The following is a 17013-nucleotide window of genomic DNA, read 5'->3' as shown; positions in this document are numbered from 1 at the left end:
TCATTCACTAACACCATCACTATAGCTCATTCACTAACACCATCACTATAGCTCATTCACTAGCACCATCACTATAGCTCATTCACTAACACCATCATTATAGCTCATTCACTAACGCCATCACTATAGCTCATTCACTAACACCATCACTATAGCTCATTCACTAACGCCATCACTATAGCTCATTCACTGACGCCATCACTATAGCTCATTCACTAACACCATCATTATAGCTCATTCACTAATGCCATCACTATAGCTCATTCACTAGCACCATCACTATAGCTCATTCACTAGCACCATCACTATAGCTCATTCACTAACACCATCACCATAGCTCATTCACTAACACCATCATTATAGCTCATTCACTAACGCCATCACTATAGCTCATTCACTAACACCATCACTATAGCTCATTCACTAACGCCATCACTATAGCTCATTCACTAACGCCATCACTATAGCTCATTCACTAGCACCATCACTATAGCTCATTCACTAACACCATCACCATAGCTAATTCACTAACACCATCATTATAGCTCATTCACTAACGCCATCACTATAGCTCATTCACTAGCACCTTCACTATAGCTCATTCACTAACACCATCACCATAGCTCATTCACTAATGCCATCACTATAGCTCATTCACTAGCACCATCACTATAGCTCATTCACTAACACCATCACCATAGCTCATTCACTAACACCATCATTATAGCTCATTCACTAACGCCATCACTATAGCTCATTCACTAACACCTTCACTATAGCTCATCCACTAACACCATCACTATAGCTCATTCACTAGCACCATCACTATAGCTCATTCACTAACACCATCAATATAGCTCATTCACTAACGCCATCACTATAGCTCATTCACTAACACCATCACTATAGCTCATTCACTAACGCCATCACTATAGCTCATTCACTGACGCCATCACTATAGCTCATTCACTAACACCATCATTATAGCTCATTCACTAACGCCATCACTATAGCTCATTCACTAACACCATCACTATAGCTCATTCACTAACGCCATCACTATAGCTCATTCACTGACGCCATCACTATAGCTCATTCACTAACACCATCATTATAGCTCATTCACTAACGCCATCACTATAGCTCATTCACTAACACCATCACTATAGCTCATTCACTGACACCATCATTATAGCTCATTCACTAACGCCATCACTATAGCTCATTCACTAGCACCATCACTATAGGTCATTCACTAACACCATCACCATAGCTCATTCACTAACACCATCATTATAGCTCATTCACTAACGCCATCACTATAGCTCATTCACTAACACCTTCACTATAGCTCATTCACTAACACCATCACCATAGCTCATTCACTAACGCCATCACTATAGCTCATTCACTAGCACCATCACTATAGCTCATTCACTAACACCATCATTATAGCTCATTCACTAACGCCATCACTATAGCTCATTCACTAACACCATCACTATAGCTCATTCACTGACACCATCATTATAGCTCATTCACTAACGCCATCACTATAGCTCATTCACTAACACCTTCACTATAACTCATCCACTAACACCATCACTATAGCTCATTCACTAGCACCATCACTATAGCTCATTCACTAACACCATCTTTATAGCTCATTCACTAACGCCATCTCTATAGCTCATTCACTAACACCATCAGTATAGCTCATTCACTAACGCCATCACTATAGCTCATTCACTGACGCCATCACTATAGCTCATTCACTAACACCATCATTATAGCTCATTCACTAACGCCATCACTATAGCTCATTCACTAACACCATCACTATAGCTCATTCACTGACACCATCACTATAGCTCATTCACTAACACCATCACTATAGCTCATTCACTGACACCATCACTATAGCTCATTCACTGACACCATCACTATAGCTCATTCACTAACACCATCACTATAGCTCATTCACTGACACCATCACTATAGCTCATTCACTGACACCATCACTATAGCTCATTCACTAACGCCATCACTATAGCTCATTCACTAACGCCATCACTATAGCTCATTCACTAGCACCATCACTATAGCTCATTCACTAGCACCATCACTATAGCTCATTCACTAACACCATCACTATAGCTCATTCACTAACACCATCACTATAGCTCATTCACTGACACCATCACTATAGCTCATTCACTGACACCATCACTATAGCTCATTCACTGACACCATCACTATAGCTCATTCACTAACACCATCACTATAGCTCATTCACTGACACCATCACTATAGCTCATTCACTGACACCATCACTATAGCTCATTCACTAACGCCATCACTATAGCTCATTCACTAACGCCATCACTATAGCTCATTCACTAGCACCATCACTATAGCTCATTCACTAGCACCATCACTATAGCTCATTCACTAACACCATCACCATAGCTCATTCACTAACACCATCATTATAGCTCATTCACTAACGCCATCACTATAGCTCATTCACTAACACCATCACTATAGCTCATTCACTAACGCCATCACTATAGCTCATTCACTAACGCCATCACTATAGCTCATTCACTAGCACCATCACTATAGCTCATTCACTAACACCATCACCATAGCTAATTCACTAACACCATCATTATAGCTCATTCACTAACGCCATCACTATAGCTCATTCACTAGCACCTTCACTATAGCTCATTCACTAACACCATCACCATAGCTCATTCACTAATGCCATCACTATAGCTCATTCACTAGCACCATCACTATAGCTCATTCACTAACACCATCACCATAGCTCATTCACTAACACCATCATTATAGCTCATTCACTAACGCCATCACTATAGCTCATTCACTAACACCTTCACTATAGCTCATCCACTAACACCATCACAATAGCTCATTCACTAGCACCATCACTATAGCTCATTCACTAACACCATCAATATAGCTCATTCACTAACGCCATCACTATAGCTCATTCACTAACACCATCACTATAGCTCATTCACTAACGCCATCACTATAGCTCATTCACTGACGCCATCACTATAGCTCATTCACTAACACCATCATTATAGCTCATTCACTAACGCCATCACTATAGCTCATTCACTAACACCATCACTATAGCTCATTCACTAACGCCATCACTATAGCTCATTCACTGACGCCATCACTATAGCTCATTCACTAACACCATCATTATAGCTCATTCACTAACGCCATCACTATAGCTCATTCACTAACACCATCACTATAGCTCATTCACTGACGCCATCATTATAGCTCATTCACTAACGCCATCACTATAGCTCATTCACTAGCACCATCACTATAGGTCATTCACTAACACCATCACCATAGCTCATTCACTAACACCATCATTATAGCTCATTCACTAGCACCATCACTATAGCTCATTCACTAGCACCATCACTATAGCTCATTCACTAACACCATCACCATAGCTCATTCACTAACACCATCACCATAGCTCATTCACTAACACCATCATTATAGCTCATTCACTAACGCCATCACTATAGCTCATTCACTAACGCCATCACTATAGCTCATTCACTAGCACCATCACTATAGCTCATTACCTAGCACCATCACTATAGCTCATTCACTAACACCATCACCATAGCTCATTCACTAACACCATCATTATAGCTCATTCACTAACGCCATCACTATAGCTCATTCACTAACACCTTCACTATAGCTCATCTACTAACACCATCACTATAGCTCATTCACTAGCACCATCACTATAGCTCATTCACTAACACCATCATTATAGCTCATTCACTAACGCCATCACTATAGCTCATTCACTAACGCCATCACTATAGCTCATTCACTAACGCCATCACTATAGCTCATTCACTAACGCCATCACTATAGCTCATTCACTAGCACCATCACTATAGTTCATTCACTAACACCATCACTATAGCTCATTCACTAACACCATCACTATAGCTCATTCACTGAAACCATCACTATAGCTCATTCACTGACACCATCACTATAGCTCATTCACTAACGCCATCACTATAGCTCATTCACTAACGCCATCACTATAGCTCATTCACTAACACCATCACCATAGCTCATTCACTAACACCATCATTATAGCTCATTCACTAACGCCATCACTATAGCTCATTCACTAATGCCATCACTATAGCTCATTCACTAGCACCATCACTATAGCTCATTCACTAGCACCATCACTATAGCTCATTCACTAACACCATCACCATAGCTCATTCACTAACACCATCATTATAGCTCATTCACTAACGCCATCACTATAGCTCATTCACTAACACCATCACTATAGCTCATTCACTAACGCCATCACTATAGCTCATTCACTAACGCCATCACTATAGCTCATTCACTACCACCATCACTATAGCTCATTCACTAACACCATCACCATAGCTCATTCACTAACACCATCATTATAGCTCATTCACTAACGCCATCACTATAGCTCATTCACTAACACCTTCACTATAGCTCATTCACTAACACCATCACCATAGCTCATTCACTAACGCCATCACTATAGCTCATTCACTAGCACCATCACTATAGCTCATTCACTAACACCATCACCATAGCTCATTCACTAACACCATCATTATAGCTCATTCACTAACGCCATCACTATAGCTCATTCACTAACACCTTCACTATAGCTCATCCACTAACACCATCACTATAGCTCATTCACTAGCACCATCACTATAGCTCATTCACTAACACCATCATTATAGCTCATTCACTAACGCCATCACTATAGCTCATTCACTAACACCATCACTATAGCTCATTCACTAACGCCATCACTATAGCTCATTCACTGACGCCATCACTATAGCTCATTCACTAACACCATCATTATAGCTCATTCACTAACGCCATCACTATAGCTCATTCACTAACACCATCACTATAGCTCATTCACTAACGCCATCACTATAGCTCATTCACTAACACCATCACTATAGCTCATTCACTAACACCATCACTATAGCTCATTCACTAACACCATCACTATAGCTCATTCACTAACGCCATCACTATAGCTCATTCACTAACACCATCATTATAGCTCATTCACTAACGCCATCACTATAGCTCATTCACTAACACCATCACTATAGCTCATTCACTAACGCCATCACTATAGCTCATTCACTAACGCCATTACTATAGCTCATTCACTGACGCCATCACTATAGCTCATTCACTAACACCATCATTATAGCTCATTCACTAACGCCATCACTATAGCTCATTCACTAACACCATCACTATAGCTCATTCACTAACGCCATCACTATAGCTCATTCACTGACGCCATCACTATAGCTCATTCACTAACACCATCACTATAGCTCATTCACTAACGCCATCACTATAGCTCATTTACTAACACCATCACTATAGCTCATTCACTGACGCCATCACTATAGCTCATTCACTAACACCATCATTATAGCTCATTCACTAACGCCATCACTATAGCTCATTCACTAACACCATCACTATAGCTCATTCACTAACACCATCACTATAGCTCATTCACTAACGCCATCACTATAGCTCATTCACTAACGCCATCACTATAGCTCATTCACTAACACCATCATTATAGCTCATTCACTAACGCCATCACTATAGCTCATTCACTAACACCATCACTATAGCTCATTCACTAACGCCATCACTATAGCTCATTCACTGACGCCATCACTATAGCTCATTCACTAACACCATCACTATAGCTCATTCACTAACGCCATCACTATAGCTCATTTACTAACACCATCACTATAGCTCATTCACTGACGCCATCACTATAGCTCATTCACTAACACCATCATTATAGCTCATTCACTAACGCCATCACTATAGCTCATTCACTAACACCATCACTATAGCTCATTCACTAACGCCATCACTATAGCTCATTCACTAACACCATCACTATAGCTCATTCACTAACGCCATCACTATAGCTCATTTACTAACACCACACCTCGCTCATGCCTGGATCCGGTATTTATAAAGCGGAATTTCCTGCATCTGGCAATCAACTAAATAGAAACTAACACTGCTGTACAGGGCAATTTTGGGCAACAGATTGTGAAAACAGGCAAACTGCAGTTTGCCTGTTTTCACGATCTGTTGCCCAAAATTGCCCTGTACAGCAGTGTTAGTTTCTATTTAGTTGTAGTCATAGTCTCTTCGTGTCCTCCCAGCCCCTCTCGGTGTCTCTCTCCCAACCCCGGGTCTGTCTCTTTTGCCCCTTCAACCCCTTCCACAGCCCCTCTGTGCAGTGTGCAGGGAAAATTTCTATTTCGTTTTAGTCATAGTCTTCTGACTAAAAGCCCATTTTAGTTTTAGTCGTATTTTAGTCATCTGAATTGTGTTAGTTTTAGTTTATTTTTAGTCGACTAAATCTTGGACATATACAAAATACAATATCGCAGTTACAGTCCTTTTTAGAGATACCGTGAAGGTTATTTATCAGTTATTTTTCTTTCTATCATATTTGTTTCCTCAATAAGGAAGGGAATGTCCTGACAAGTTTGCGAGTAGTTTACATGTGTGAATTCTGATACGCGGCTTGGAATGCTCTCCGTGTGTAACATTCATCCAAGAACGACTTTCTAACGTGACTCTGCTTTTGCCCTTGACATGTCCTTGCTTCCCCTGTCTTACACATGCTCACTTTGTGCACATTTTTGTTGTTTTCATTCGGCAGTTATGGCCTGTCTGAGTTTCTCTGTAACACATTTTCTAGAGAAAGGACAGTTTGGCTCCATTTAACTGTTGGCATTGAACGCAAAGATTAGGATTTCGACTTAAGCCCTTAAAAATTTTGGCTGGATGTTTGAGGCATCTTTCCCTGGATTAGCAAGGGACTGGCACGGTTTTTATTACAGAACTATTCTTGGTAAAAAAAATAAAATGGTATCACAGGCTTCCATAACACAATTAGAACAATGTGCCTTGTTACCAAATTTCCATTTGTCATTTTTTATTACAGTGCAAAAACAGAGATTGTTCCCTCTGATTATGTTAAAAGTACGATTTTTTTAATAGTATGTTTAAATGGATTTTATCTAATTGCTGCCTTTCTTGCTGGGAGGGGTGCTTAGAAAGATGAAGAGATCGATTTTAGATCGTGGATGACAAAACGTAGATCCCCAGAACCTCTGAAACACCCAGCCAGCCTTAACCTACATAATACATATTGCTTTTGGAATCTTTCTTATTAAAGAATCAAATAATCTTTTCTTCGTGAACTCCTTTAAACTCCCTCTCATAGTTTAAAAATGCTACAAATTTAGACTAAAGCCCGTGGGTCCTCAAACTACTTTTTAGCTGGTACGTCTAATTACACTGAACAAAATTATGAACACAACACTTTTGTTTTTGCCCCCATTTTTCATGAACTGAACTCAAAGATCTTAGACTTTTCCTACGTACACAGAATGCCTATTTCTCTCAAATATTGTTCACAAATCTGTCTAAATCTGTGTTAGTGAGCACTTCTCCTTTGCTGAGATAATCCATCCACCTCACAGGTGTGGCATATCAAGATGCTGATTAGACACCATGATTATTGCACAGGTGTGCCTTAGGCTGGCCATAATAAAAGGCCACTCTAAAATTTGCAGTTTTATCACACAGCACAATGCCACAGATGTTGCAAGTTTTGAGGGAGCGTGCAATTGGCATGCTGACTGCAGGAATGTCCACCAGAGCTGTTGCCCGTGAATTGAATGTTCATTTCTCTTCCATAAGCCGTCTCTAAAGGCGCTTCAGAGAAATTGGCAGTACATCCAAACGGCCTCACAACCGTAGACCACGTGTAACCACACCAGCCCAGGACCTCCAAATCCAACATCTTCACCTCCAAGATCATCTGAGACCAGCCACCCGGACAGCTGCAGCAACAATCGGTTTGCAGAACCAAAGAATTTCTGCACAAACTGTCAGAAACCGGCTCATCTGCATGCTCGTTGTCCTCATCGGGGTCTCGACCTGACTGCAGTTCATCTGCATAATCGACTTCAGTGGGCAAACGGCAGACAGCGTGTATAGCGTCGCGTGGGTGAGCGGTTTGCAGATGTCAATGTTGTGGACCAAGTGGACCATGGTGGCCAAGGGGTTATAGTATGGGCAGGCATTGTTGTGCCATTCATCCATGACCATCACCTCATGTTGCAGCATAATAATGCATGTTGCAAGGATCTGTACACAATTCCTGGAAGCTGGCCAACATAATCACCGGACATGTTACCCATTGAGCATATTTGGGATGCTATGGATTGGCGTATACAACAGCGTGTTCCAGGTCCTGCCAATATCCAGCAACTTCACACAGCCATTGAAGAGGAGTGGACCAACATTCCACAGGCCACAATCAACAACCTGATCAACTCTATGTGAAGGAGATGTGTTGCACTGCATGAGGCAAATGGTGGTCACAGTAGATACTGACTGGTTTTCGGACCACCTCGGTTCGACACAATACAGTAAAACTGCGCATTTTAGAGTGGCCTTTTATTGTGGCCAGCCTAAGGCACACCTGTGCAATAATCATGCTGTCTAATCAGCATCTTGATATGCCACACCAGCGAGGTGGATGGATTATCTCAGCAAAGGAGAAGTGCTCAGTAACACAGATTTAGACAAATTTGTGAACAACATTTGAGAGAAATAGGCCTTTTGTGTACATAGAAAAAGTCTTAAATCTTTGAGTTCAGCTCACGAAAGATGGGGGCAAAAACAAAAGTGCTGCATTTATAATTCTGTTCAGTGTATATATCTCCCTATCTATCAGAATATGATCAGTATAAGTGCTCTTAAATAAATAAAAATAAATTGCTCTGGGTGTACAAACTATTATATCAATAAAAATAAACTCAGGTTAGCTGGATGGACCTTTATTGTGATAATCTCTGATTTGATAATCTTAATAGCTCCCAACTGATTCCTCTTCTGCAACTGTCACTAGTCTAATACTATCCTTACCTTTTGTGTCATTTTACCCCACTCCCTCTAGCATGTAAGCTCATTGAGCAGGGCCCTCAACCCCTCTGTTCCTGTGTGTCTAACTTGTCTGGTTACAACTACATGTCTGTTCGTCCACCCATTGTAAAGCGCTGCGGAATTTGACGGCGCTCTATAAATAATATAATAATAATAATTTGTTCATTAACAGCACCATCTACACCTGTAATTAAGGCAGAGGAGTGTACGGTGTGCTGGGATACCGCTGTTATACGTTGGACCACGACCCATCCAGAGTACACGGACTCATTCACGCTGGAATGGTGCAAGCAGTACTCCTCGGAAGGAGAGGGTCTCAGGTACGCTTTGTGTGGAACGGACAGACAGGGGGTCCAAAATTTACACGCTCATTTTGAGTGATCTTGGATCAGATATTGACCTAAGATCGCTCACACTGATGCATCTACTGCATGGTCACACAATGATGATTTCACCTGCCTCCACACAATGATGATGTCACTTGCAGTCACACAATGATGATGTCACCTGGCTCCACACAATGATGATGTTACCTGCTGTCACACAATGATGATTTCACCTGCCTCCACACAATGATGTCACTTGCAGTCACACAATGATGATGTCACCTGGATCCACACAATGATGATGTTACCTGCTGTCACACAATGATGATGTCACTTGCCATCACACAATGATGATGTCACCTGCTGTCATCTTGCACACCTTGCCGACAGTTTACAGTCTCTGTCTGTAGTTTTGTGCGTCACAAGCCTTGTAGCAGAGTGGTGTATGATATAATTTAATAATTCATGGCTGTTTCTCAAATCTCCTGACTGTGATGGCTTAATTATAGTAAATTTTAAATTTTAGACTGAAATATCCTAACTGAAAACAAAACTGTCTTAAATAATTTCTCCTGTTCTCCTAAAATTTTAAATACACTTTGAACCGGGGAAGTATCAGCCCAGTGATTAAATAATTCCCATTAGACATGTGCAATTGTTTAGTTCCGAATGTATATTGGGACAAGTTTGGTGAAATTCGAACATTCGGATGCTTACAAATGTCCGAAGTGCCAAAGTGCAAGTTCTGAAGTGCTGAAGTTCCGAATTGCCGAAGTTCCAAAGTGCTTCGGATTTCTGAAAACTGGCAAAACAAGAGAGACAGAAGGAAAATTAAGTGAATTTACTTACCTGAATTTTCAAACCGAACCAAATTTTTTGCCCATGCACATCACTAATTCCCATTGGGGTTCATAACAATCAGGAAATAGATAAAATAATTCCCATTGGGTTTCATGACGATCAGCACATACTTCACACAGACATGTCATTTGCAACAAACTAACACATTTCATTTCAGATCTGTATCCGGAGTCAAAGGCCAACAACTGAAGGTGTCTCTGCAGCCGAATGAAAATTACTTCTTCTATGTGAGAGCTACAAACAGCTTTGGGACAAGTGAGCAGAGTGAAGCAGCTCTTATTTCAACAAAAGGTAGGGTGACGTGGAAATTGTACCATTCTGAGGTCTTACAAACGTCTACAGGAAACAATCTCAGTCAGTTTTTTTCTGGGGCAGGTGAGGCAATCCATGTTCCATGATCTCAGAACATCCAGGAATGATCATTTTACTAGAATAACCCAAAGAAGAGGATTTTTTACATGGTGTACTTGTTTCATGGCCTGGGAATTTTTAATCTTGCTCCTGTAGATCTACTAATTCCCCATTAATATATCTATTATTTTATTTAATCTCCAGGTACCCGGTTTCATTTGCTGAGAGATATGGCTCATCCAGCTTTGGATCTGTCACCTGATGGAACGGTGATTAGTATTTCAGAACAGAGTGAGATTTCTGGGTAAGTATCGGGAATGCTAGCTTTACATGCCATGCTTCTTGCTACACCAACATTTTAAAAATGTACATGTACAAAATGTAGAACTTCACCCCCCGTGGGAGTTCTATGGCTTGCAGTGGCGAGTACCTTTTAGTTTCATTAGTAGAATAGTACTTCAATTTGTAAGCCCTGGTAATATATCGTACACCCAGTGAGGAAACATAAGTGAGGACCACTGATGGTGGGTGTAAAGAACATTAGGGAATGACCTCCAACCAGTGTAAAAAGCTGGAGACCATTGGGTATGAGAATATAGTCCAACAGAGACCTCACCCATCATATTATGTACGTTAATATAACTAGTTAAAGCACTAACTGGTTTGCATTGGAACCCGAGCAAACGGCCATGAAATATGCTTTTACCTTCTAGGATCCCGTTGGTCCTGGGGGAGCTGCTCCCGGCCACTGGTCGTCATTACTGGGAGATGATGGTTACCGGCTGTAGCGCATACAGTGTGGGTGCTACGTTTCAGCCCTCTGCAGATGAAAGTCCATTTGTAGAGGAATGTACATCATGGTGTATGCAGTGCTACAGCAGCTCAACAAGGTATGTATACACATTCTATCTAAACATAATTAAGTATTCAAGTCATTTGTGGTGAGATCAAACACTAGAAAAATCAATCAATGCAGGTTTATGCAGATTCAGAAATTACTGTTGTGCATCATCTGCATATATCAAGAAGGACCATGGAAAATCCCCATCGGGCCCGGTAACTCCAAGAAACTATATATTTAGAAAATGCTCCCAGAATTCCCAGCTTGACATGTAAATGAGCACAGACATGCATTGTGTTTCTGTACTTTTAGCAATGGAATGTAGGTTGTGATCGAAAAGAACAACGACCAGAAACCAACCATGATTTAAAAAGTGTAAAATAAAAGTTTAAAACAGGGGTAATGTCTGTCTGTCTGTCTGTCTATGATCATTAAGTCCCCTATATATCTGCTGTGTCTATGTAACACCAACAGATATATACATTAATGATAGTTATCAAGGACAATGTTTGGATACGGGTTAAGTGGTAGACATGTGCAATTCGTTTCGGTCCGAATATGAATTCGGACGAATTTCGGGCAATTTGGACATTCGGGTACTTCCGAATATCCGAATTGCTGAAGTGCCGAATTGCCGAGGTCCCGAAGTTACGAAATTACCGAATTTCCGAAGTTCCTAAGTGCTGAAGTGCCGAAATTACCGAACTTCCGAAGTGTCAAAGTGCCGAAGTGCCGAAGTTCCGAAGCACAGTATTGCTTAAGTACTAATATACTTACCCAGTGAAAGAAGAAGAATGTTTTTTTTTTTAAGTTTATAATCTTTTTTTTTTTTTTTTTGTAAATTCTTTATTATGACGAACAGGTGAGTACAGAAACACACATAGTCATACACCACAACAGTGTATATACGGTAAGTCAGTTCGTAAATTAACATCAAAAGTAAGCATTATTATCTTCTGATCATCTGATATGCAGCAAGCCTCATATGGCTGTTAAACAACCAATAAAGCGTAGGCAATATGAGCAAAGTAAACAATCAAACGAATATAGATAGATGCATCTTTAAAAGCTAAAACAGTTCCAGTAACATCAATAACCTCTCAATTAAAGCTAAACAATGGGATATCTCAGGGCCCCCGTTCCGTGGCACCTCCAGGTGACCCGGTTTATAAATCTAATAGCCGGGAGAGTAGGTAGTAGCTATAGTCACAGTCATGGTTAGATGCAACATATATGGCTGAGGGCCCCTGCGCAATCCCAAGTGGGAGCGGTGTCAAAGACATGTGGGTATTTATTGATGAGCTAAGTACATTGTGTAGCAGGTGAGATAGTGATTTCCAAGCACATACAATGCACCACTAAGGGTGTCACCCCCAAATCCTCGTCCTAGTCTGGGGTCCCCTGGAGGTGAAACCTCCAGTAGTCACCCGTGTTACAGGAGTGGTTTGGGTGCGTCTGTCTACTTCAGTAGTCCGTCAGTCAGACGCCTGATGAAGTGCCTTGGAGTGTCGCAGGGCGTATGTTATGTTCCCTTCCTCTCGTCGGTCTAGTGTGTCATACTGTGGAGTCATTGCTCAGTTCGGTCAGTTCCCTAGTCGTCCCTGTATTCAGTTTTTGGTGATGGCACTGGAGCGCCTCCCTGGGATCTACTGCATAGTTCGCCTATAGCTCACGCATCCTCACAGTCAGGTACCCCCGATCTGGCCTCCCCGGGGCAGTCCGAGCCGCCGCCACTGTGTCCCAGAGATAGGTCGCGTGGGGATGAGTAAAAAACCTTGTATGTTGTTGAAAGGAGAAAAAGAGGGGTGGGGGGGGGGGGGGGTGGGGGTGGGGAGGTAGATGTGGAGGGGGAGGGGGGGGTTGGGTTTAGATGTGGCACCATACATCAGCGCATGCCCGGGCACTCCAGGACCGTGTAAAACGGTGTGTTTCATGGTCTCCCTGCTCCCGGACGTGAGAGGTATACATACCACGGGGTCCAGGCATCGACATGTTTGGTGCTCCTTCCTAGCAGTTCTGCATATCGCGCCTCGGCCGTGTGTATGTCCTCTACCCTCTGAAGCCAGTCCGTCACAGTCGGTGGTTGTGTTTGCTTCCATTTAGCGGGTATGGATGCTTTGGCCGCATTTAGTAGGTGTCGAACTATCGATCTCTTGTATTGGGCTATTGAGCCTTCGGTGTGATGGAGTAGGGCCATTTCTATGGTGAAGTCAGGTAGATCTCCCAGGATGATCCTCATCTCCCGTTGTATATCCTCCCAAAACGGCTTAATCCGCGCGCATTCCCACCAGATGTGTCTTATTGTGCCTGTGTGGGTTTCGCATCTCCAACATGTGTCTGAAGATCCCGGGAATATTCTATGTAGTAGGGATGGAGTCCTGTACCAGTGGGAAAGCAGCTTGAAGTTGACCTCCTGGTAGTTGGTACTGATGGAGCTCTTGTGCTGCAGAATCAATATCTGTTCCCATTGTGTCAGTAAACGTCCTATCCGTCAGCTCTTCCCATCTTCTCTTGAACGCCGTGTTCCTCGAGCGTTCTCCCGTTATTAGCTGTTGATATATGACTGAGACACTGCCATCGGCAGCTGAGCCGGTCATGCAGGAGCGTTCAAACCACGTTTGTTCCCTATGTACCGCTACCCTGTTGGGGAGGTTGTAGTAAAAATGTCGTAGTTGCGCATAATGAAATCTATGCATTAGTGTCGGATGTGGTATTCCACTCCATTCCCGAAGGTTCCGTATTCCCGCATTACTGAGGACCTCGGATATCGGGACAAAGTCTCCATTTCCTTCAACTGGCCAGGAAGAACGGGGAAGTCCTCCGCCTATTTCCGAATTGTAGGTGATCGGTATCAGGGGGCTCGGCTGTGGGGAGATACGTTGGTTTCGTCTCAAGTGAGACCATGTCTTCAACGTTTGAGCGACGGGTGATTCAGCGCCCAGCATTGACGTTACGTCCGCCGAAGTATGCCACGTGAGTCTGTGGAGGGCTTTGTTTATGCCCTCTCTATTCAACGCCACCCACAATTTGGTGTCAGGTGCCACATGCCAATCCCTGATCCGCTGCAGTACCGTGGCATGAAAGTATTTGCGAATATCTGGCAAAGCCAGGCCTCCCCAATTCTTGGGTAGGCATAACTTGTCAAAGCTGAGTCGAGCCCTTTCTCCCTTCCAGACGTATTGTATCACCGCTGACTTAAGAGATGTAAAAAATCCTGTCGGGATGTGCCAGGGGATGGTGTGAAAATAGTAAAGTAGCCGCGGGAGAATGTTCATCTTTATTACCGATATACGTCCCTGCCAGGAGATGTGGTCGTAGTTCCAGCTTTTGAGGTGGTTTAGTATTGTGCGCAAAAGGGGGATGTAATTCTTGGCATACATTTCTTTCGGGTTCCTGGGTATCCAGATTCCCAGGTATCGCATCTGGTCCTGACACCAATGAAAGGGGTACTCACGCTGAATTTGCTCTCCTACGTTCGTCGGGGTCGAGACATCTAATATTTCGCATTTAGTTAGATTGAGCTTCAGTCCCGATAACCGGCCATACGCATCGAATTCTCGCATCAAGGCCGGCAGGGAATCAGCTGGGTCGTTCACGAAGAAGAGCATGTCGTCTGCGTATGCAGCTACCTTATGTTCCTGGGTCCCATGCCGAAACCCTCTGATCTCCGGGGTATGCCTCACCCTATCCAAGAACGGTTCCAGCGAGATGGCAAACAAGAGTGGCGATAATGGGCAACCCTCTCGCGTGCCGTTGTGGATGGTGAAGGTGTCCGTAAGCGCGCCATTCACCCGTACTTTAGCGCAAGGGTCTGTATAGAGCGCTTCTATCCAAGCCATCATCCCTCTTCCTAGTCCCACTTTTCGTAGTGTCGCCATCATGAAGCTCCAGTTTACCCGGTCAAAAGCCTTTTCGGCATCCGTGGAGAGCATTAGTAGGCCCGGTTTCTCCCTAAGGGCTAATGCTTGTATGGAAAACGCCCGGAGCGTGCAATCTCTGGCTTCCCGTCCCGGAACGAAACCCGTTTGGTCCGGGTGTATCAAGCGTGGTACATACTGTTGTAGTCTGGTGGCAATGATCTTGGTGAAGAGTTTCACATCCGCGTTGAGAAGCGAGATCGGCCGGTAACTGCTGCAGTTTTCGGGGTTTTTGCCAGGTTTAGGAATTACCGTGATGGTGGCTGCCAACGTCTCCTGACGAAACGTGTCACCCTGCTGGAGTCGATTGAGGGCTGCCATTAGATGTGGCGCGAGAATGTCCCTGAATGACTTGTAATATCCCGCCGAGAGTCCGTCCGGTCCCGGAGCTTTCCCTCTCTTCGCCGCCTTAATCGCCGCCTGTACCTCTTCCATGGTGATCGGGGCCTCCAGCAGTTCTGCTTCTTCTGGTGTTAGAGCGTCAGGTTGGAAACCTTGTAGGTAACGCCATGTTGCGTCTTGTAGGTTCGCTCCGTGGGCGTCGGGGAGTGATGGTGTGGAATTGTATAATTGTCTGTAGTAGTTACAGAATTCAGTGGCAATTGCTTCGGGGAATTGAGTAAGTGTGCCATCAGTCTTCCGAAGTTCATGGACCTGCGCCCTCGCTTGTTGGGGCCAGATCATGCGGGCCAGGAGTCTCCCACCCTTATTCGCGTGGATGTAGAAGAAGGCCTTGGATCGTTGTGTCACCCTATGGTGTTTGCTGGAAACCAGGTCTGCCAGTTGTCGGCGAGCATCCAAAAGTGGGCGATAGTGTTCTTCAAGTTGTGATCGTTTGTGTTGTGTTTCCAGTCGGGAGATTTGGTCGGTGAGCTCCAACATACGTCGCTGCGATTCCCTCTTCTTACGGGAAGCAATCCTAATGAGGTGACCTCGAAGTACACTCTTATGTGCCTCCCATAGCGTCACTTTTGATACCTCTTCCGTGTCGTTTTCCCTGAAGTAATTAGTGAGGTGTTCTGTCAGGTCAGCCAGCACACCTGGGTCCGATAGGAGCGACTCATTTAGTCTCCACTCCGTCCTGGTGGGCCTGAACAGCGGGGAGTCAAGCTTCACGGACACTGCACTGTGGTCCGACCACGGTGTAGGTGCGATTGTAGCCGACTGTAGGTGTTGGAGGCCTTCTTGTTGGATAAGAACATAATCAATGCGAGAGTATCTCCTATGTATGGCTGAATAGTGCGTAAAATCTCGGGTTGTTGGATGCATGGTCCGCCACGCATCCACCAATCTCGAGTCCCGCATGGTCTTCTTGATGACCCTAATCGCGGTTTGTGGGATACTACTGTGTCCTGTCGAGGAGTCCAGCAACGGATCAAGTGGTGCGTTAAAGTCCCCCCCTATAATGAGGGAGCCTTCCGTGAATGCTGCCAGTTGGCGGAATGTTTTGCACAAGAACATCGCCTGTTTTGCGTTTGGCGCATAGATAGAGGCAAAGGTGTATGTCTTCCCCGTAATCGTGCCTTTGATAAAGAGAAACCTACCGTTGGGGTCTGTCTTTTGGTCTAGCAAAGTGAAGGCCAGATTA

The 17013-nt window shown here is 43.6% G+C and overlaps 1 protein-coding gene across 2 annotated transcripts in view; it reads left to right on the top strand.

Moving 5' to 3' along the window:
- CMYA5 (cardiomyopathy associated 5) overlaps window positions 1–17013 on the top strand; it is a 67775-nt gene that overhangs the window by 42933 nt on the left and 7829 nt on the right. For both annotated transcript variants that reach the window (XM_063453579.1, XM_063453578.1), the window contains exons 9-12: window positions 9302–9449; window positions 10474–10607; window positions 10872–10971; window positions 11381–11557. In XM_063453579.1, the coding sequence (XP_063309649.1) occupies window positions 9302–9449; window positions 10474–10607; window positions 10872–10971; window positions 11381–11557 (559 nt within the window). The remainder of the gene's footprint in view (window positions 1–9301; window positions 9450–10473; window positions 10608–10871; window positions 10972–11380; window positions 11558–17013) is intronic.

Source organism: Pelobates fuscus, chromosome 5, assembly GCF_036172605.1.
Source record: "Pelobates fuscus isolate aPelFus1 chromosome 5, aPelFus1.pri, whole genome shotgun sequence".
NCBI classification, from domain to species: Eukaryota; Metazoa; Chordata; class Amphibia; order Anura; family Pelobatidae; genus Pelobates; species Pelobates fuscus.
The sequence above is the reverse complement of the archived record's forward strand: the minus strand, read 5'-3'. Positions and strand labels throughout refer to the sequence as shown.